We start from the raw sequence: 24,327 nt of genomic DNA, 5'->3' as shown, positions 1-24,327 counted from the left end.
AGCTACAGATTCTTAGTGCTATAAATATACTATATCACAATTAATGAATATAAATACCTAGAATAAGCATGTAATGTTATGCGAATAAATTTTAAAGACAAAGAGAAACTTTAACATTTCAGTAATCAATAAGCAATCAATATACAAAATATTTCTTGAAAACTAGGTAATCAATAAAAAATTTATTCTATGTTTTTCGTTTCTCCTTTTTTAGAGAAATATCAGCGTCTCATCTCTCGATTGCATCATAAATTACTGTACTACATCCATATATTTCTAGATGCAACAAATTTTAATAAGATGCGATCTTGAAAAACAAGTTTGAGTCATTTGCCGATTCGGAATTTCAGAGTATAGCATTCACATATTAATCACATGAGACAGTGAAGAGTATAGTCAAGAAGGAGAATTTAAAAGCACTTTGTATTCATGTATACAATAGATACGAAAATGTTACGAAAAATGTTCTATTGTATACTATACAATAATAAAATATTTATATTTTCCGCGTCAAATATGGCATCAGTTAATATGCCAAAACATTAAACATAATAATAAGTTTAACCATATGTATTCCAATCAATTTAATTAAAAATGGGATCTAAAAATTAATTTCTATATGAAAAAAATATTCATATATACAAAGATTAAATTCTAAAAAATGGCACGTTATATTTAATATATTTTTCGAATCAATTACTGCGACTAATTAAAGTAATATATTTATTAAGATAATTTAAATTCATAATGTGTAACATTTTTCATTTTGATTTTTACCATTATTACGGATTATTATTTTATCATTTTAAGATCATTTTGATGTCATTTACTGTTAATTTATTAATTTTACATTTAATATAATATATTTAATATATTTAATATAATTAATTAACATTAATCCAAAATATATAAATGATTTATTCATTAATGCTAATGTAAAATGGTAAATTAATCTTACACATTTACATAATGTGATATAACTTGAAATATACAAGTGCAGATTCACACGAAAGATTAATAAGTTATGGTATAATGGCGAATGCGTATTCTCTTCGGCCAATTGAATATATACGGAGACAGATATTATATATCCCGTTTAAATATATCGGAATGTAATTTCCTACCGGGCTAAGCATTCCCTCTGCAGTCGCTAACTTCATATAGTGATCGCCAATGCCTATTTGAAATTATGATACGCCTGATGTAAACAAACCATCACGATAAAAGCCAACGACTGAAGTTTTAATTTTATCTAATCGGTATTTACTGCGCTATTGTGGACTCGTAAGCGGCCGTATAAAAGATAGTCACGGAGATTATTCGCGACTAACATTATCACGGTGACGACAGGTGTAGTTGCCCATATACATGTCCTTCTTGCATGCGCAACTAACATAAATGAATAGGGTAAGGACTTAGCGCGTGCTCGGTAGCACGATCCACGTAAACGACCCGAACAATGACCTTGGAGCACAGCACTCGGAATTACATCATTTTTGTTATCGCAGATTTATGATCAAATCATTACCTGATCGATAGCTCGATCATATAGGAACAAATTGCTTTGAAAGCGTTTCTTGTAACTCTTAACTTTGTATGTAAAAATACAATGTCCATATATAAGGATTCCCTTCTCTTGTAGTAATATATATATATATATATATATATAATCTATTCTTTTCTTAAATTTTCTTTCAACAAGAACATTATGGCCATTTGTTGGACTGAAAAAGAGTGATGTATACATATATAATCTATCCTTTTCTTAAATTCTGTTTCAACAATACTTTATACATATTGTTGAATACATAAGGTTCCTTCTCTTACATGGACATTGTATTTTCACATTACATAAATTGAAAGTTACAAGAAACGCTTTCAAAGCAATTTGTTCCTATATGATCGAACTACTGTTCAGGTAACGACTATAGATATACCTATATATTCAACACTACGTATAAAGTATTGTTGAAACAGAATTTAACAAAAGAATAGATTATACTCTTTTTCAGTCCAACAAATGGCCGTAATGTTCTGAATATATTTTGTCTACACACTTGTTAGATTTAAAAAAAATTGAAAGACATTTTTGTCGTACTTTTATGACTAACAATAAACTTAACAATAAACCATTAAATCTGATTACCTTACCGACAGCTCGATTATAGAAACAAATTACTTTGAAAGTGTTACTTGTAACTTAATTTTAAACGTGAAAAGGTGATATCCGTGTAAGGTCAGTGTTGTTGGAAGAGAATATAAGAAAAGGATAGATTACTAGTCTCATTCAGTTCAAAAAATGGTCGTAATGTTTCCAGTATATTTTGTCTATAGATTAAACTTAAGAAAGAATTGAAGAAAGGAAGAAAAATATGGCTAGCACGTGAGGTCATAACTTCGTATATGGAGAGAACCATTTCCCTCTTGAAGGCTAGTCCTTGTCTGAGACATATAGATCTTATATTAAACACTTTTATTTTTGCGAGAACTTATTAGGTCCTTAGGAACTTATTAGGAACAAAAGTGGAAATAGAAAAAGATTTTTATCATATTAAATTTTCATATTATATAACACTCTGCATAACACATATGAAAGTTATCAGTACTAAAACAATTCATGGGCTTAAAATACCTTTATATACGTAATATTTCTCGAAATACGTATATCTTTCTCTCATCTATGCTTTATAATTGATATAAGTAGATTAGTAAGATTGCAATTTAAAAAACCTATTATTTTTATGACTTCCCGAATAATTAATATCATCTCTCACAATTAAAACTTTTAAATTTGCGAAGAAATGTTTCAGTTTCAGACAGCATTTTGCATATTCGCAGAAATATGGAATATATATATGTTACGAATATGTGCGCAAATAATGATAATATCGTATAATGTGTAATAATAATATAAAAACATTTCAAAATTAGCAGCAATACTCACCGCACACGACTCTGTCAAATGGACTCATCCAATCTGGAAAATAAAAAGACTGATCAAAGCATTCGAAGAAAATTGTTTAAACGATTCAAGAAGCGTCTTCTGCCCCTCTTTGCATATGATGTCGAATAAGTCGGTAATATACAACTTCAAAAATCAGCTTCTCATGCGTAGTTCAAAGCGATAAAACTTTCCACGTGCACTTGAGATAAAGGCAAGATTTCTTAAGCATACTCTAAGTCGCAAGACACATTATGATTCAAACGCATAATAAACACATATATTAATATTAAACATTACATAAATACATAACATTAAGATACAATTTAGGAAATGGAAAGAAAGAAACTATGTAAGTCTGATTTAGTCAATCGAAAACATCAAATAAATAAACGATAATGGCAAACGATTGGATTCAATGAATAGGTAAAATTAGATTGACATTAGTAATTTGCTAGACATTAAGAAATTTGAGATAATCCTTGATTTCTCACAGTGAAAAATAAGTATGATTTTAAAAATATCTGTTAAAAAATATTGACGTACATATGTTGAGATTAATTAGATTCAAAATAACACACAAACGAATGTCTGCATTATATAAAATGTATATCAATTCGATAATTAATTTATTGAAAAAACTGTTTGTTAAATTACTGTTTTATAGAAAAACAGAAAATGCAATGTTCTCACATATACACGATCTCATATATACATCATTGATTCACAATTAAGCTAAAACTAAAATTGAAATTAAATTATCTAAAATAATGTTAATTATGCGCTATAAAAATGTATACTTATAGACTGCCAACATGATTTTGATTCGACTACAGTCTCGCAAACTAAAATCGTCACGCTACACTGTCGACTGAATCATTCACCTCGTCTCCCTAAACCGTAAAGTTATTCTTATACACACATAAAATAGATAAGAAACCTATTGACGCATGAATAGACATATGACAATAAAAGTGCTCGAAAAACCGTAAGCTCTTCAGAGAAGTTAAAAGTAAATCAAGTGTGAAAATAGAAATAAATAAAATTAAAGGCATTAATGCTTACACTAGTGTAAAAATAATATCAGCTGTGTTTTGTTGTCAGTTTAAAACATGCGAAAGCGGTACTAAAATAAAAGATGACGCTTTAAATAATGTAAGAAGAAATTTAAATACGAGGCGAAACGCGAAAATATTAGACGTTAATTGAGCATTTTACAAGACTGATTAAAGTGATAGGAATAATCGGAAAATAGATCATTCTGAAAATTATGATTGAGAAAATTGATTTGGGAGATAGATCGTCGAGTAATTTACACGAAAGCGATTTAACTTTCTAGATAATGTAAACGCAATAATTACCATAGGTTAATTTAATTCGTACTTATTTATTTCTTATAACGACATGTACATTTTAAGCGGAAAAAGTACATGGAAATTTATGAAATTCTATTGCTAATCAGCTCCATCGCGACGCGCATTAAGAATTACAATTATCATTCGCATAAATCGGGCATAACGCGAGACCTCACGAGTTGGCAAAACGGAAAGTTAACACGTTAACGCCAAGTATTATTATAACGTGTTGATAGCGAAATGGGCTTCGGAAAATAATTTGCATATTCAAAGATTACAACTTAATCGCAATATATTCCGCGATTCCCTTACTTCGCGAGGGTACGCCTTGCATTATATTATTATTATGCGTGTTCACAACACACGCGAGTGCGCGAACGAAAGATCGTTCCCCGAAAAATTTAGGATTTAAGCGGCAATAACGCTTAAATAACTTGAAGCCGGTTAAAAAGTTAATTCGTTCGTCGCGTGAATTCAACCAGGCGAATCGGCGCCGCTGATCATTCGGCTGTGACAAATACGGTAATTGTTTGCAATTGAAGTTGGAGTTTTTACCGGAGATATATACCTGGAACGATAAATCAAAAATCAAATTGCGACGACGTAGAATCGCGCGCGCTATTCGTGCGCGAAATGTCACGGCGAGTCAGCTGATCTCCCTTCCGACGAGGCCCGCTTTTCGCGCAAACCTCTCGGAGTTATTTCGTCGCAACAATATCACAAACGCGAGAAAAATACAAACTAAACAATTTTCGCGCGCGTCAGCGACAAGAATGAGACAACAGGACCGGCTGGCGTTGCGCTCACCGCAAATATACGCGATAAATACCGTCGGCGCTTTGTCCTAGCTCGACACCTCTTGGCAAACAAAGACGCTGTTCCGACAAGGCGCGCACGTACAATGTATTATATGGACATCGGAATAACTCCAAGTTTCGTGCGGCAACAACAGCGTCTGGAGGACTCAAATTTATAATGTAAAGTTTATTCTTCAATAGTTATAGGTATTCTTCGAAAATTATCCGTTACGTTCCATTTTGCGAAATGTTTCCGTCGACAATGTTACGTCTATAATTACGATATAATTATAATGACGCAGCAAAATTAATATTATGCGATTCCAAAAAATCGAGGAAGTTAAAAAAGCGTGAATATCTTTATCATCTTCGTGCATATGTGTGTGTATTTTTAAAAATTAATGTACAAGTTAGTTTAAATAGCATTATAAATGTGTGTTAAATAGCATTAATTATTCTAAAATTATAAATACTCATCAATATTTTTATCAGGGAAAAAAATCGGTAGAAAAATCTGTCATAAAATGAGAGTACTCTTGTATGTATATAATATAATATGTGTATTGTATGTATATAATGTACATAATAAAAATAAGATTTTTTTTCTGATACATGTCAAATTATGAAACAGCTAATGTCATTATCATCTAGCGTTATCGCAAAACGTGTGCAAAAAAATATGAACGATATACAATTATTAACAATATACATATAATTTATTTCGCAAAAACAATATTTGTATGCATGTGGAATGGTTTTACGAATAAACTGTCGTCTACATAATTAACATAATCATTTAATTAAACATCTCTCAACAATTATAATGAAAATTGCAACTTGTAGAAATTAATTATGATTGTAAAATTATATATAGAGGAAATTACCGCTTTTCTTCCATATTTAAATTTCATATAAACACACAATGTCTGGTATAACATTTATATTTTTCCGCAAATTGTAATTTAAAGAAGTGATCAATAAATTAAATCTCTCGAATATAAATTTAAAATAACAATGAAAATAGAGAAGCTATCGGGAGTTATTTATACGTAATTTTTCATCTCGTGTTTTGTATAAAAATAACATTATGTAACTAGAAGAGAATTTACTTTAAATAAATTACGTGTGAATTGATGTTATTGTACAGCGATAAATGATGGTTTATGGATGATTTGTGATAGCATTTTGAACCGCTCTTATATTTTTTTATATGCTACATTATACATTCTTTAAATTAATCGCTATAGAGAGTTGTTTAATATTTCTTGTTATCACCTTATGCTGAAGATTTCATGCAAATTACAATTATCGATGCAATTTTCCCAATCATGCAATAAAGAAAAAAAAAGTATCGCAGCATTCAATCGAAATATTATAAAAATGCAGAAATAGACTTATGTGCCTATAATTAATTTTCGTCATATTTTAATAATTAATTACATAATCGAAATAAAAAAACATTTAACATTCGATATAAATATAAATACAATACATAGATACATGGATACAATACATTGCATATATATTCTTTTATAGTAATTTGGAAGTGGCGTATTACAGTTTTATTCAGTAATTTGACGATATTAATCAAAGTAACCAATTGAACGCCAAATTAGCTGAAAGAAAAACGCCATAGGTCCATTTTGCGGCGCCATAATTTTACTTCTCCATAAGTCTACTTTTGCAAAAGTCGATTCGCACCCTACGATCCACGATACGGTCAAGCTACGGCGACGACTTGGGTAGAGTCGCGACTTGTCAAGGGAGACTCACCGGTGATGGACATCCACGGATACCGGGGTATGTCCGAGATCCCGGGTTGGCCGGTGGTGGGTTGTTGGCAGGACGTCAAGGGATCAACGACGGCCGATGCGGCGGCCGCCTGATGATAAAACTGCGCGGCCGCTGCCATGGAGGCCGAGGCGGCGGACACGGCCGAGGAAGCGGACGCGGAGGAGACGAGGCTACCGGGCGTAGCGCCGTTCTGATGATGGTGGCCCAGGGTATAGTTAACCATGGGATCGGCCGAGGCGGGTGCCACGTTGCCGGTTAGACTGGCCGTGTAACGGCAGGACTTGTCGCCGGCGGTGGCGGCGTCGACGGCGGCGGCGGCTGCCAGGGCAGCGCTGGACGCCGTGGTACCGAAGCCGGGTACCATGCTGGACGTGCCGAACGCGGCGGCCGCGACCGCTTGCTGCTGCTGATGATGATGATGCGCCGCTGCGGCGGATACGTAGGGATACATGCCGGAGGTGGTGCGCGCCGCCGGTGACGTGGAAGCGGAGCTACCCGAGTGCTGGGGACTCGAACCCGTCGGGCTCGGCGAGTTGTGCTGTTGCGCGTAATTGACAGCCGCGGCCGCTACTGCAGCCGCGGATAGGCTCGATTCTAGACTCGCGGTGGCCGGACTCGTCGTGCACTGGATGGTACCTGGATTCGCGCTTGAGAACAACTGTTGCGGATGAAACTGTTGGTACTTGGCAGGTAGCATACTATCAATTATGAATTTCGTACTCATATCGCCGCTGTCGGTGCCGATGCGGACCCGATGCCGGTGACACGCCCGCGCCGGGACGAGTGTCTCAACACCGACACCGCGACGACGACGCGTCCATCGGCTGCTGCCTCATCGCGTAATCCGGGACCCCGCACGGATCGCGATACCGTGCGCTCCTTTCGGTTGGTTCCTTTTCGATCGAGGGAACAAGGTGCACTTTCTTCTTCGCCGCCTGCTCCAAGGAGACGCCTCGCTTCGATCGCTCTCCCCGCGACCCGTCCACAATCTCCTTGCCTATCGGCGACGTCCACTTTTTCCGGTACCACTTATGCAACTCGGCACATTATCACAATAACAATACCGAACGCGGCAACGGGTCGCACGCGGTCACTGGGCGACGACTGGACCACGAATCACCGACCGTCCGCGATGGCAAATGACATGTCCCTCCTCTCGATCTCTCTCTCGGGGTCGGAAGAGCCGCGAGACGTTCGCGGATCCTCGCGTACGAAAATTTCGACCCTCGCCTATCTTCGCTATCGTAATCGCGCGCCCTCCCGATTATTACGAATCCACCCCGGTTTATCGGAATAACAATCGGCGATAAAGCAGCGGGTCCTTCCTCGCGATCGGACCCACCCCGGACGACCCAACTCGTAGTCCCAACTCGGAAATTGGGCGACGATGAGAACCCGGCGACGGCACGAGGAGAGAGAAGAGAAGAGCGTGGCCCCTGTCAGGTGTTAGAAGCCGTTTCTTGCGTACTTCTCGGATAGTCGACGAATCCTTTATGGGCCATGCATGAAGGTACTATAGCCCCCTATCCCGAACGCCGCGTACTACAACCCACGGCGAGCTAAATGTAACCCCTTACAATAATGGCGCCGCTTGTCTCTCCCGTTCCGTTCCCCCCTCTCTTCTCGCGAGTCTCGAGCGCGCCGGGGTACCAGCTGGTAAACAGAGCGTCGTCCAATCGCGGCGCGGCCGCGCTCGTCGCGGACCAATCGCCGCCGCGCTAGGCGCGCCAAGATGAATGGGTCTCTTTCTCCATCGGTTCTCCTCTCGCTCCGATCTTCCTTTTCGCCGATACTACGAGCTCTCTTCCCACACTTGGGCTTCCACGCATCTCTCGCTCGCTCGCTCGTATACCCGGCGTGCTCCGTCCGTCCGACGGTCCGTTCGCCTCATCGCCAGTGCAGTCGTGCTCGCCACGTTGCCTTATACTTCGCAACGTTCCAACGTCTCACACGGTATTTTCTGTCCTTCCCTCGCTTACTCTCTCTCTCTTTCTCTCGTTCGAGTGCAGTCTCTCTCTCTCTTTCTCTTTCTCTCTCTCTCTTCGTCTCGTTCTTGCGCTATCTTCGTCCTCTATTCCGTCGAAATTATTATTTTTTTTCCTTTAGATCCTACAAGGCAGCACTGTTTTCGATTTTTTGCTTCGTACACGTTATTCACTTCCTTTCCTATCCTGTATTAGTTTTAGGATTTTAAAGATGCAGAGACTAGATTTGTGACTGTTAAATCTCTGAACAGAGAGCACACTCTCGAGGATACTTCTCCTTTTATTTGCAATCGGAAATTACTCTTCTTTGTATAGCATTTCTTATTTTAGCAAAGCATTCTTCTCATTCCTTCTTAATTGATAATCTCTGATGTGGTGATTATAATTCTTCAAAAGCAGCACACGGTTCTTCATAAATATGTATATCATATTTTTATTTCCATTCATTAGACCACTATAAACTTTACATATCCGACGATAAAGTAATTTTATGCCACATAATACAAAGCGGAGTAAACCTCTATTCATTTTTTTCTTATATATATTCATTATAATTATTATTGTAATTATAAGAATTTTTCATTTAAAAGCTTGTGTGTATAACTTTCTTCTCGTATTTATCATCAATTATTTATTGCTTTCGCTAATTTTTTATTTTTCTGTTTTATATTCGATATAAATTAGTTGGATTTAATAGTTGGATTTAATCAGTAATATTATAATTTAATAAATCAAATTAAAATGTTACAATCAATTAAGGATACAAAATTAAACGATGTTTTATTGAATTAATATTTTATGAATTATGAATCATCGAGATATCCGAAAATAGCTCGCTTCACAAGAGAAATAATTATATTTCATACTTTGTGTTTTATGATTTCTCATGCAGAGCAGTGTGTTTGCATAGCTGTCATTATATAGTTTAAATTTAATACGTCATAAAGCACATTTTAAATACAACTATCTTTTTCAAACTATAAAATATACGTAACTTTTCAACTATCTGTCAAAAGTAGGAAGACATTTGATTCACATTTTTCTGCCCTTTTTCTCTCTTTCTCTGTTTCTCTCTTTCTCTCTCTCCCTCTTTCTGTCTCTCGACGCTGCTCTCGCCAAGTTGCAGAAATTGGCGCGATTCAGCTGCCGTCGAATCGTCGACTTTTGGAAACCACTGAACTCGTCCCGGTTGGGATATCGTGGCATTTCTACGTGAGAATAGTGGCGCCGCGTTGGGGCGAGAGGTGACGCGGCTTTCGCGAGAGGGAGCGGCTTATATCAGGGGGCGAATATCATGATAGAAGGTGTACCGAGAATATCGCACGCAAAGGTAATAAGGTGCAAGGGATTGGTGGGGGCGGATAAAACTTACAGCTTGGATTGCAACGTATCTTACCATGGACAGCTCATTTCGCACATTCTATTTCGTTGGCATACTCTATATACTTTTGTCTAGTAGAAAACACATTTATTCGTTTCGCAATTTTTCTATCGCTGTAGTCACTATTTTTGCTATGTAATAATTTTAATTAATTAAGGAAGAATATGATATAAAACGTAATTTATAATTAAGAATTTTGACAACTTTATTTTTAAATTAATAGTCAAAGATTATTTATATAATCACATCAACAAATCCGTTTTTAATTGTGTCTTGGTAGCTGTTATCAAAGAAATAATCGGTTATTGTTTCAATAAACAATTTTATCTTGATGATCTTTATGATAATTTTGATTCTAATATTCTTTTCCCTACTTAATTATCGCAATTTCAAAAAATAAATCAAAAGTACCATGCGTAAAAGTATCAGCTTATTGAAATTATTAAATTTAAATTATTAAAAGAGAACTTACCTCTCGTAGAAGCATTTACGTTCACATAAACTTGTTTAATATATACAAATGCGTACGTTAATTAAATAACGTAACTTCAGTTGCATTTATGAACTACTTAAAATCAACACAACACCAAGTACTTACCATATAAAATATTGGATGAAAATATGAAGATTGTCCTCTTCTGAAATCAAATTCAAAAAACCTTAATTTTGACATTTTGGAACGTAAGAGAACAAAATAATTCAATAAATTTACTTCCTTATTAATATCTAAGATATTATTATCATTAATTTTGTTATAGCATATTTACAGCGTATTCTACATATTTCAAGTTAAATGCAGCTTATCTAAGTGTAAAGCTACACACAATCTACCTTGAAATATAATTCTTATCAATCGCATAATTTTATTTAAGAAAAGACAAAATTCAGTAGAGATAAAATTCAATAATTCGGTGTAAAATGTAAATTGGAATATAAATAATAATATGCATATTTTAATTTGCTTTATAAAGACAAATATCTCTCCTCGTTTTTAAGATATCGTTTACACAGCTCATATTCAATGTGCATATAAAATATAAAAAACGCAAATGACTGCAGTTCTTTGTGCAATATGATCAACATACAGTAGAAGTAATACAAATATATTTATATAAATAAATAATTAATTAAATAATTATGCAATTATTTATTATCACAGAAGAATGAATATTTACATTAAGTTTATATCATGTTTTTTTACTTTACACTTGAGCAAATGATCAGTTACAACAATTAAATCCTTTAATTCGAAAGAACCTAAGACTTGGATTAATTTAGTTATTTTTTGTTGACGCTTAAGCGCCTTTTTTCCTCTTATCATTAATTAATAATCTTTCAAAACATATCAAATTCGTCGGAATTCCGTGGAGCGCAACTAATTCGTTGTTGAGCTGCACACGAGTAAAGTTGTTGTGATGAGTTGAGACAAAGAAGTTTCAAGAATGTAATCCCAGAGAAAACTGACCAGAGTGTATAGTCCGACCGGTCCAATTATATCAACGATCGCTTGTCGGATCTCAACGTCTTTGCTCGACCGGATAAGGCACGAACACAAATATGGTCAGAGTTGCACACGCATACACATTCATAATACGCGCTCACACGTACAAACACAAACGAGTGCGAGCATGTGAACACACCTACAGTCTCCTCTACCATCAAGGCACGCGTGTACCTGTCTCAAACACCAGGTAATGTAAATTGCAACTGCGCCAAGCGCTACAAAAGAGATGAAGAAAGGTGAAAATTTCGTGTGTGTATCCGCGGAAAGATGTGTTAGGGGATGGAGAAAGAGAAAGAGAGAGAGAGAGAGAGAGAGAGAGAGGTGCACTCCCCCCCGATGAAACATGGAACGTGTCGCTCTGTCAGTGGACTCGTTGGACACGCCGAGTCCTTCGGCGAATCCGCAAAGACCTCTCGGTGGCTGAAAGAGAAGGACAGTGGATTGGATCGCAAAAAGGAGAAATCGGGCAATGGTCGGTGGATGCTGGTCCTCGAACCCATTCGGGGAGACGCCCTAGCGATTGGGGAAGAGCACCTAGTGCGCCATCTCCGAGAAGATAAAAGCATTTCGCGACTGCACATCGGTATGCCTGTCTGGCAAAAAATAGCTCGACTTTGGGATATCGGATCCTCCTAGGAACTTAGATTTATATCACGGATAAATTTACGCAGAATAGAGGGAAAGTAACGAGAGATGTCAAACAAGATCACTAAATCTATCGTCATGATCATCAAGATTGAAGTAATTTTAGATTGCAATTATAAAGCACTTCGCTAAAGTAATAACAATATATGTTAATAATATCCAACATCATTGTATAAAATGAAAATTATGCTCTTATTCCCATTTTTATGGGAATATTAATGATAATATCAATATGCTTTCAATATATGTATGAAAAATAGGATATTATATTAATTTCCTCCGGTATATACTTTTGTTATATAATTAACAAAATGTAATTTTACATATTTTTTTATATGTGCGCGTTTTTATCGCGTATTAAACAAGGTCAGCGTCTATTTTATATTTTCAACGATCAGTTTTTGCTAATAATTTTTCACATGCCAGTCTCTAATTTTATTTAAAGGCATTTATTTTGCAGATAGTCTTTAAATGCCGAGACATCGTAGACATAAAAGTAAATAAACCAGCAATATATTATATTATGTATTTTATTTTAATTTTATATATTATGCATCTACATGTGTGTGAAGTTAACTACTGTCATAAATCTTCAGCGCAAATCGCTTCTCGTAAAAAATTATCATACATATTATCTAAACAAAAAATATGTATTAAAAAATAGTAGTACTGTCCAAAAATATTTTAATGAATTTTTAATGTTAAATCGATAGCGGTATACTAATAAAGCTCAAGTTTTAGGACTCCTTTAAATGCCGAGGAATTTCCGGCACGTGAATGCCAATTCATGTCGCTTTTTGCAATATATTTCAAGTTTTCCATAAAAATTTATTATTTTTATATATAATAATTATATTTGTTGGCATAATATATGTCAATTATACTTTTTATTTTTTTTTTAAATAACAGTTTAAATACTGTATGTACACATAAATGTACAATTAAGGATATTGCATTGATAGCATTCAATTAAGGATATTGCATTGCGGAGTCAAAAATTTGACATTTCACGATTGTAAAACATAGGATTCACACCAAGGTCAAGGTTTCCACGTCTACATTATCGACTGTGTGCAAGTTTATCTAACTAAAAACTAGCTTTTACCTCGTGAGAAATTTTAAAAATTAAATATGTTATATACTTATTTAAAAAATGAATTAAAATTCTAATAATTCTGTGAGCTTGCATAATGGCACGATAATTTAAATAGTATTTGATACAATTTAATTTTATCATATATATTGATAGATTGAGAATAGTTATTTTATTTTATACAAAAGTTAATAATTGTTGTCGACATAATGTGTAAAAAATATAAAATACATAGTTTCCTTGTTGAGCCTATTACGATTCGCAATTTTAATGTGTGAATGAAAAATTTATTTAATGTTAGGCAAAATTGCCACTAATAAATTTGATTTGGTAAAATAAAATCATCATGTAAATTCTATTTTTTCTTAAGAAAAACATCTCAACAATATCAGCTTCAGGCGAAAATACAGATCCGCCATTTATAATCACATAAGACAGGCCTATCAAAATATTTACTTACAATCAGAACGCTTCCTTTTTTTCTATCTTTAACTTTGCTAAAGAAGATGGAAAAGAATCAAAGAAAATTGATATTAAGTCTCATCCATATTGCATGTAAATTCATTTTTTATATCTTATAATATAAAGTTATTATGATTACATGAACGATTACAGATATGAAGCAACATGAGCGATTGCAAATGAAGATACGACGTATATTCTTTCGATTGATGATTTTGGACAAGCTTGCGAGTGAATTTATAAGTGGAAAATAGAAAATTACGCATTGTACGCTGCTCTACGATTTATGAATTTAATTGGCCGAGAAGAGAGCAAACATTTCACAAGTTGGCGCACTTTATGCCACAAAACATTCTAATTATAAAATTATGTATTCATGATATAAACTGTAGATACTCATGAAACTTTACGACAATCTCAAGTACCGGAAGTGCGGGAGTTATTAAGCTGTTGCAAAGATTATTACGCAAGTTTTTCTCAGAGCAATAAGCGTTAAAAGTTTCCCTTCCTTTAATGTTTCTAATCATTGGTTTGTGTTTAGTTAAGTTTCTGTCAGAGAAAAATATGTATGTGTACTTGACAGATTCTTGCACGATGATTATAAAAATGTTATAAAAAAGAGATAACGCAATATGCAAACATACACACATAGATTAAGCAATGATTAAACATTATCGTACTTAATTATATAAAAATATTAATTAAAAAATATAAAAAAATATTAATCCTTTCATAAAAATATTATAATCCTCTTTAAATAATAATAAAATATAAATAGTTAGATAAATTGATATTCTACTGTATTTTATTTTTTAGAAAATTGTTTTCTTACATGACACACATATAGTTGTCAACAATCTAAGTAGTTATAAATATTCCATATTTGATTAAACAATCTTATGCACGTCATAATCCTTACAACACAGTGCAAAATATATACTAAAATTATAGTATATAATATTATACGAATACAATTATAAAATAATGTACCTCCTGTATATATATCATTTTTAAATCTCGTAAGGCTTACACGATTGTTTTATAGGCGATAATAACTATTTCGTCGATGAAATTGCGCAAGAATAAAGCGTTCGACCCTTTCGAGCAATTTAGCTCGGTAATGACATGACAGAGGGCAAATTAATGAGAAAACTCCTTGGTTTTGCTGCTTGCGCGCGGTAAACCACACTCCTCGCATACAACGAAGTGCTAATCGCGAGGCCGCGCGCACGATGCACGACGCCGAAGAGCCGACCGCGAAGCACGTGACAGTCGACCGATCGTCTGACAGCCGTGACGTTAGTGACGTAATGACGTGCGGAAGGTCCGGAACGTGCGGGACGAGCGAACGAACGGAGGCGTGTGTGACAGTGACAGTCTTGCGAACGGGGCCGGGCCTTAACGACATCAGAGAGAGCAACGAGGAAGCGAGAGGGAACGAGAAGCGGTCGTAGGGAGCGAGCGAGAAAGATTGAGAAAAGCAAAGAGGGAGAGAGAAAGAGAGAGAGAGACAGAGAGGAGTTACACGCGGGGCCAGCAAAACGGTCGGACTTGTGACTCGATGCGTTTTACTGCTGCTTTACGGCGGTTTATTGCGCCATCAAAACATAAAATGCCCGGGAAGCGTGCATGCGCGTGGGTACCACCCCCACTTCACTTTTACCGCCGACTGCCGGTTAAACCGGGCAACATTTCCCCGATTTCTTGCTCCGGAGAACGTTCCCGTCCGGCTCCATCTCAGATTCTCTCTTTCCCCCTCCCACCCTTCTGCCGGTGCCTTCTTCCCCAAATGCGGTCACTGGCTCTCTCCTCTCTAGCCCGCTTCCTTTCTCGTCTCTTTCCGCCAAGCTCACGCCCTTCTTGATATCACGTGAATTTTATTCGCCACATCGTGCCTAGTCTCGTTCTGCCTCGAAAAAAAAAGGTCACTTTCGGATCGCCTAAGATTTTCGGTAGCTTTCATCTCCAATGATCGCAGCAACTTCGAAGGCGTTTCCGTGAATATCAAATTTAGCGATTTACGGACGCGAGCCAAGAGTTTCTAATCTCGCACGATGATGAAATATTTGATTTTAATTGTTGAAGTTGTAAATAATATAATCCTACCAACAATTAAATATAATTATTATCTATTGCTGGCATAAATTTGTAAAAATATTGCTCTTTACATTATTTCTTTTAGTCTTCTTTCTCTCTTTGATAAAATTCCAATCGATATAAGTATAATAAATTTAATATTGTAATCTCTTTAATATATATTTTAATATATATTTAATATATATTTGTAATCTCTTTAATATATATTTGTAATCTTTTAATTCTTAAAATATATCAGATAGTGATATAGAATATTCCAAAATATTTCAATAAGAAATTTATGTAACTAAATATTTTAACTTTACAATTAAATTACAATGATGATATAAATTAAATTTCTCATATGATGTAATTTCGTCAGATTTTATTTCTTCTACGTTTGTTTATTATTCGAGATGACGAGAGTAGAAATTAATATAGTAGGTTTTAGAATCATATAGTAGTTTCACTAAACTTTTCTAACAATAATATTAAAGAAAATGATGAGCACGCTTGTGAGATGCCTCGCCACGCTATTATTTTTTTCTTGAATTTACATTTAATGCGTTTGGCGCATATATTTCGTCTCAGACGTGGCTTTTAGATTTCCATTTCGATCCGCACGGCAATGGATACCGACATCGAGATGCAACAGCGCGCTTTCGACAACTGAGAGAGGTGCATTATAGGATATTTATTGGACCGCGAAGTTCGTAAACCAGCCAAGCTTGTATTGCAAGTTTTATTAATCGTATCGTGCTTGCTCGTAACCGAGAGCTCGAAAATATTTTACATTATTCCTCGGTGTAACCTGATTTTTATATATCTCTGTTTAAAATATTATCTGTATAAATTAATTACCGGCAGTATACATTTATATTGCGGTCTATTATTACATCGTATACATCGTATTCATATGCGTGTGAAATATATATAATATCTTTCATATCTATAATATATTGTTTGAAAGAAAGAGAGAGAAAAAGAGAACAAATGCACATATTAAAATATTCTCTTTAAAAATATTTAAATTTAATTTACATACATTTATAGAGAGAAAGTGAAAGATCGCAAAAAGGAGGAAAGAGACAAACATTGTCTGGAAATTCATATTCTAAAACACTCAAGTGTATAAGTTCATAAATTAGATAAAAAATTAGAATAAAATTAGATAAAAAATTAGATTAAAAAGTCCTACAATTTTTTTTCTTTATTTCGAACATTTTTAAATTATGGAATTTTAAAGTATCTGATCTATTCACACAATATATTTATATGATATATTCAGTACATTTATAAGAGAAAGAATGACTTAAGAATGAAAATATGTATTACAATTCAACGTTATTGATAGCACATATGTATAAGTGATTATCGCACACGCGCACAAATTAATTTTATTTAATTTTAAACACACAAATAAAAATTCCATAATTTATTTTGTTTACAAAATAAAAGGTAGTATAGAGATAGAGGGTGAGAAATGCTCAGCTTTGCGTGAAAATCAATAATGCTCCGACAATGCGGTTTCTCACGTGATGAGTTGTATGAAAGAATGCTGCTTTTTATTTACTTTTTTTTCCAACAATTATTTGCAAATTATATGCATACACAAATTACAAAAAATTGCAGCATTTCAAATACAAAACAAAAGTTGTAAACAAGAGTTTCGATAAAATTCATGTATAATTCAATAATTAATTAATTACTAATAATATCACATTATTTAAAATTATACGTGCCATATAAGACAAATATATTTCTGAGATTTAATGTATAAATTCATTTTTATTCTAGGAGATTCTCTTTTTACTAAATAATTTTTATTTGCGAGTTTTTTCTAAATAATTCAATACAAATATTAGGGAGAGTCATGCATGTTTTATATTTAATTAAAGTAAAAATTAAATCGAATAGAAAGGAATAACACATGTCTGTTTTTTTTTTACAATTATTAAATGATATAAAGATTGCAAAAATATTGCATTGTACTGGCGTCATCTAGCGTGGGGTAGAAAGACTAAGCCATCTTTGCTAGATGCACCCTTCTCCGTGTTTTCATGCCTCTCCGCAAAATCTGCCGATCAAACAGAATCCGATTGGCAAAACCCTCCCTTACTCCTGTATCCCGTAGTTTTCGTGGAAATCTGGGGTGTACCCTCAGAGATAAATAGTTCTTCCAAATGTCGCCAGGGTGGCGTTAAAAAAGGACAATTTATATCAAATATATATTTTGTTACATTTCCATATTGTATTATATAAGCGCAAGAATAAACAAGAATAAATTTAATAACACGAAAATAAATATATAAATGATAAATGTATATTTTATCTTAAATATGACTTAAATATACTTCATCTATAATATTTAAGAATTTATTTTGCAAAAAAATTTGCTTGAAATTAATTGTAAATTTACATGTACCATATATGTATATTATGTATAATCAAGTCATAGTTTGATTATGATTATTTTCGGATATACTTGAATTATTTAAAAAATGTATGCGCTTTGCCTTTCGTGATACTTTTTTTTCTTTTACTTTATCAAGCATTTAAGAGCAATTTGTGTATATATATGTTTCAATGTAGCGGGAACTTTTATGGCCTCATTATAAATTTTAATGTATTTGTTAAAAAGTTCAAAATATTTAATTACACATATTGTATTTACATATAGTTGTTCCTTGATATCTATCAAGGAGTTATTCATCGCACATAAATTGTTGAATGTCACGTATAACACTCCCGCGTTCACATAAGTATACTTATTGTTGGCAATAAATGCCAAGAAGTTATAAACGCGTCTTCCGCTCTTCTCTATTCGTACGAGCGATATTTCATTTCACGCCGTTAAAAAGTTTTTATACTTAGTTTTATATTCAGAACCACCACTAATGTTATAAGATGCTACATTTAATTTTATTCATAGATATCGTATTTATTAATTAAACTGCTAATAAAATGCTCGCGCACCGTATTTGCATTCTAACATTTCTTTTGAAATCTTATCGCATGGGCACAATATGTATAGAAATATACCGATTTTCAAGTTTCGTAAAGAGAGAATAAATTCTTTGATTAAAGTTGCTGTTTTTTTCATTAATTACAATTTAATAAAATAATTTTTCATTAAAATTAGATAAAAAATTTATAATTTTATAATAGATTTCCTTTAAAATTTCATTAATTAACGATGATTTAACAAATTCTTTTTTTCCAGAAATAAAAAATAGAGAAGCAAACATATGAAATATTAATTTGAGAGGATCTTTAACTAAGATTTAGGAAAACAGTCTTTTGCAATATCGAAGTAACTATTGTCCTCGCTTTACGAAATACACAATATGTTCGATTCGGGCGGATCAGCTTGTGACATCTCTCGCTGTGTCGCCGAAACACGTGGCGGTGATGTCCCTCAGACATCCAACGGCGCAAACCGTCCCGCGGTAGCTGTCCGTCGACCGACACATTCATAAAACTTTAACTGCTTAATAAAAGCGTTATACGAGCCACTGTCTCGTACAGAAAGTCAACGCCGAAAGCCGAATCGTACTGTTCATGTAGCGCGTCGAAGCGCCGGCGTTCAAAGTCGAACGACTTGTGTTTTTACGCGGAACAAAAGAGCATGCATTGTTTAATCATGGTGCTCATTTTATTACACTCTATTTTAATAAGAGTATATTTAATAAATAAGTGAATTTATTATTAATATTTTTCAAAAAAAATTCTTTCATTCCTTTCGCGTGCTTTATTTATAATATTAAATATAAAAATGTCAATATATTAATGTATATGTTAAAATGTATTTGTTATTTTTACGGGGAGACTAGAAAATATGATACGTTATGTCGAGAAAGAAGCCGAGATCTTGGATATTAGTAGGACGGTCTTTCAGGGTGACATAAAGTAAAGTGCATGGGCGCTGCTCGGATCCGTAGAAGGGTTGCGTGGTTGGCCTTGGAGGGTCGTTTGCACCGGTCTTGACCGCACTGCACGGAGTGGCCATCCTCCGTAGAGCGGAGGTCCTTCGAGGAATGCATGAATCTCGGTAGGTGCATTAGACTCATTGCAGAGATAGCGCACGTGAGTCAGATTATTTTTTTCTTGCAACGAAAATAATCTCTATTATATTTTCGATATTGTAAATTCATTAAAAATATATTCACGGAAATATTGAATTTTTCTTGCGAAATTCTCAATTTCTCTAAAAATGTATCTTTAAAAATATCGGCTTTTTACCTAAATATAAGTCCCATATTAGATTTCCCTCCGACTACATCTGTATTTATATGTATAACAGACAAATGATACACAAGTATTAATATCTGGTATATTTGGAGAAAGAGCTTCGATGCATGAGTGCGACATAGTTGCATTCAGTCGCCCTGTGTCTCGATCACATCCTGCCTCGTCTTACGTTTCAATTCCAAGTCGAATGCAAACTGCTATTATTGCGACGTGATGAGAATTCTTACGAAAATCCTAGAAATTGTGGTGTGCGCGCCCGTATTGAAAGAGTGTGAGCGGAAAGAAATATGGTGGAGAACAACGATGGAATATCAAAGTATAGGTGGAAGACGCTACTAGTCAATATTTTTATTTAACGAAACAAAATAAAAGCGTGCATAACAAAATTACACGCATAGTTATTAAAGGAAAAATGTCGTTTTCTCTCTCTTCAGTCGCGAATATTCTTCTTTCCAATTCGCTCTGAAACTTTTCAATGAAAGCCGCGTCAACAGATTCTCATTCCCTTTATCATAGTCGAAAGAAACGTGAAGAGGAACATAATTAAAATTATATAAACCATCTCGGTGCAATAGTGCTGTAAAACATTTGAAGCGAAACGTAATAAGGCGGCTTGCTTCCCGTAAAGAATGCGACAAACTGGCGTTTAACAACGTAAACCGTGCATTCAGCGGGATTTAACGCGGCAGAGTTATGGTCGTTCGATAAGGATGAGAACCCCTATCGGATTTACGATGTCGGTCGGCGGATGATCGCTCGCGATTGCACGGCCTTGTGTCGTAAAGTGACGATGACGTAGGCTTACTACATGCGTGCACGCATATGGCTCTCTTGACATCCAACAGCCATCGGGGACGTGGAAATACGTATAGAATCGCGCTAGCGAAGATTCCACGCATTCGTTTGTATTAAAAATAATATTTTTTCTTCAAAATCAAGAAATCAATTAATTCCTTTAAGCTTCGGATCTTGAATATTACGCACGTATAAACTTGCAGAATTTTGATACATTGTACCTGATATTAAATTCTTTAATAAACACTTTGACAGCTCTTACATTTTTCCCATCATTAATCGAATATTTGTATTATATAAATTTCAAGGATTTTTGAGACATGTTGCATATTTTATCAATTAAAATTAAGTGTATAATGCATGTCCACAGATAAGAAAATCACGCTACGGTAAACGCGTTGATCAATACGTAATTATGTACATTAAAAAACATATATTTTTAATAAAAGTGCACGCGAATGACATCATCGAAGAAACATATCGTTCTCGATCATTAGCATAATCGGGCGCTGTAAATGGTGCTAAGAAATTACGCATCAACGGTACCAACCTGTTAGAGGAAACTTAGACTTTATCAACCCGCCGCGCCACGCAATTCCCTTATATTCGCAAAAACGCGAGATTGTAGTAAAATTTAGCCCGTGACTATAGTAAATTCGATAACAAATAACAGCGCGAGAAAATAAGTTCTCCGCCAAAGTACATACGATAGAAACCCATCCCCGGATAACGCGAACGGCGAATACAGGCCACAAGTATTTAGTACGGGCGTATAATATCGTGAAAACGAAAACTGAAGGTTCTCAGGCAGGCAACCTTGCAGCATTCGAATGATAATTGCGCCTGGATTTCTTATCTGCCTACCTTCCTTACTTTTCGGTCCCAGACTTAAGTGTACCAAAAGAGAGAAAGGGAAATTATTTAATTTGCGTATGGTGTACAAATTAAGATAATGGTAAAATTATACTCTGCCGCTAACCGGATTTTTCGTATTTCAATTTAAAGAAAAAATTTTACAATCCCTTTCCGTTTTATCAAGTGCACGATTTCTATTTTCTTTGTAGATAATATCGCAAATTAAATCAAAATTAAGTCTCATCGTTCATTGTGCATCTCGATGCACAAAGTTTGATTTTAATGTATGATTCTCGACGCGAGAAGAAAAGAGCTTTTATATTTTATAAATTTTATTCTACAAATAGATAATTTTTTTCTCATCTATAAATTCGGATAAAAATCTAAAGATGTCACTGTGGAACGAGACTTTTTATTTTATCACAAAATCAAAACTTTGATAACAAATTATCCCGTTGTGAGATAACATTAGTTATGTGATCTCGTGCGCGCACATTTCGGTTCGTTGACCAGCGCATTATTAATCTTGACGTCGCCATACGCTTTATATATAGGAAAGATAAAAATATCTCGGCGAGTATGGCCGCTAAGCTATTCGTAACGTAAGGTTTTATATGTATGTATCTTGCACCGTCGAGGGTTACGTCGCGGCGCATTCTATCGGTCACAGGAATGCCAGAGTGCCATTTTTCTTACGAAGGATTTGTATTTATATCCCCCAATTACAATGAAAATTTATATCACGAATTATATTCGATGATGCGAGGATAAAAATAAATTATTAATTCCTCATTTATTCCGTGTCGTACGCGATAAAAAGTGACAAAGAGCGGCGACGATGGTTTCCAGTGTACCTTGACATGTTAATTAGAAACGGGCGTCGTTTCGAGAGGGCAAAGCGATCCCCGAATCACTAGAAACGCAGCGAAGTGATACAAAACAACCGCTGTATCTCTGCTATCTTCGGAAGACCTTCAAAAAGATCCTCCGACGAAAACCACACGATGAAACTCCTTAATCTCTGTTCCCCGATAAAGTGACCAAGAGGCGAGACACCGTGCGCGAATCGAGCGGTGAAAAACAAGGAGCGGGACGGAAACGGCAAACGAAACGAGTAGCAGAAGGGTAGGAGTTTGAAAAGGGACAGCGATAAGAGTAAGAGTGCAGTTCGGAAAAGGATATAAAAGGAAAATATATGATAATGCGCTGTGTGTAGAGGGTGGGCTGCCCCCGCGGGGGGTCGACGAGGGAGGAAGATGGGGGCTCGAGATCGCGCCGAGGGTTGGGCGTGGTGCCTAACGCTACCCCCCTAACTTTCCACCTCCCCTCGCCCGTCCATTCTCCCCTCGGCGTCCCTACCTCGCCTTCCTCGTGCTCGATCTCACCGTGGTCGACCAACCGCTCGCACCCACGGTGGTCGATACCACGGGGCCGCGTGCCTGACAAGCGTCGCGACGCCGGAATTCTGCGCCTGTCATGGCCGCCATTGCGTACGTACGTGTGTGCTCGCGCGTCCTCGGCTCATCCCGGGATTCCGAATTTCGCCTCACCACGGACATCGGTAAGTGACAATCTCCGCTAATTTCTATCGCTGGAATTTGGATACGTCAGATACCCCCTCCTCCCCAATTTATCGCAAGCGTATACTTCGCGTCGCTTATGTAATTCAAATAATTTTTACGCAACTCGCTCCGCAAAAGGACGAACAAGATTCCCTCTCTAGAGTCTGCAAAACAACATGTCACGTGTAACTTTAATAAAAAGAAAATAATCGTTCGCTTTCGACGTTATGTCACTTTGAAAACGTCTCGACAAATGAGATGTCTCTCCGCTCCTCATTGCAGTCTTTGTGACCTTTGACTTTAAATCCGGTATCGATCCCGACTCGATTGCGCCTGGCCCCGTACGCTCGCATAAGAAGCAGATAACGATTGACAATATTCGTCCCAATCAGAGCACATTCATTCGTCCGCATCTGGTTTAATGAAAAAGAAACCTCGCTTTTTTCTCCCCACGAACGGTTTAGTTCCAAGTGCGGCACTATCCTCGTAAAATCTGACCGATTTACAAGTGCCATGGAATCGTCGCTCCAAAAAGTCGCCGGAAGATTCTTCAAGAGGAACACGTCGAGCCTGCAGTGCCTATCGAGGCAAAGCAAAGTAGAAAGAGGCAAAGCAGAAGGAGGAGTCAAGTTGTTTATTTGATGGCGCCATAAAAGGCCTCTTTATGTTTATCTCCCATTTAAAACGCTCGCATAAAACCAGTGACTGCGCACACAAACCATCAGCCGCGCATAAATCATGTTGTGAAACGTGTACGTTCGAGAGTCACCTCGATTCTGATACGTACGCGAGAAGCAATTCGTTGCATCAGGAAGCGACGATTGCGATCGC

At 35.6% G+C, this 24,327-nt stretch overlaps 1 protein-coding gene and 1 long non-coding RNA gene across 4 annotated transcripts in view; both read right to left on the bottom strand.

The window, feature by feature from the left end:
* LOC145960181 (homeobox protein abdominal-A homolog) overlaps window positions 1-9,327 on the bottom strand; it is a 37,376-nt gene extending 28,049 nt beyond the window's left edge. For 2 of the 3 annotated variants that reach the window (XR_014435271.1, XM_083079437.1), the window contains exons 1-2: window positions 6,867-9,322; window positions 2,945-2,977 (exon numbers count right to left, since the gene is read on the bottom strand). Coding sequence is in view for 2 of the 3 variants with exons in the window: in XM_083079437.1 (XP_082935563.1) it covers window positions 2,945-2,977; window positions 6,867-7,611 (778 nt within the window). In the remaining variant the exon portion in view is untranslated. Of the gene's footprint in view, window positions 1-2,944; window positions 2,978-6,866 lie in introns of all 3 variants that reach the window. The other variant, XM_083079436.1, reaches the window with a different exon arrangement.
* Window positions 1-24,327, bottom strand: part of LOC145960185 (uncharacterized) — a 269,249-nt gene that overhangs the window by 116,719 nt on the left and 128,203 nt on the right. The window lies entirely within an intron of this gene.

Source organism: Camponotus vicinus, unplaced genomic scaffold (genome assembly GCF_025532165.1).
Source record: "Camponotus vicinus isolate PSW18456_S1 unplaced genomic scaffold, iyCamVici1.0 SCAF_10, whole genome shotgun sequence".
NCBI lineage: Eukaryota > Metazoa > Arthropoda > Insecta > Hymenoptera > Formicidae > Camponotus > Camponotus vicinus.
Note: the sequence above shows the minus strand (reverse complement) of the source record. Positions and strands in the feature narration are given on the sequence as shown.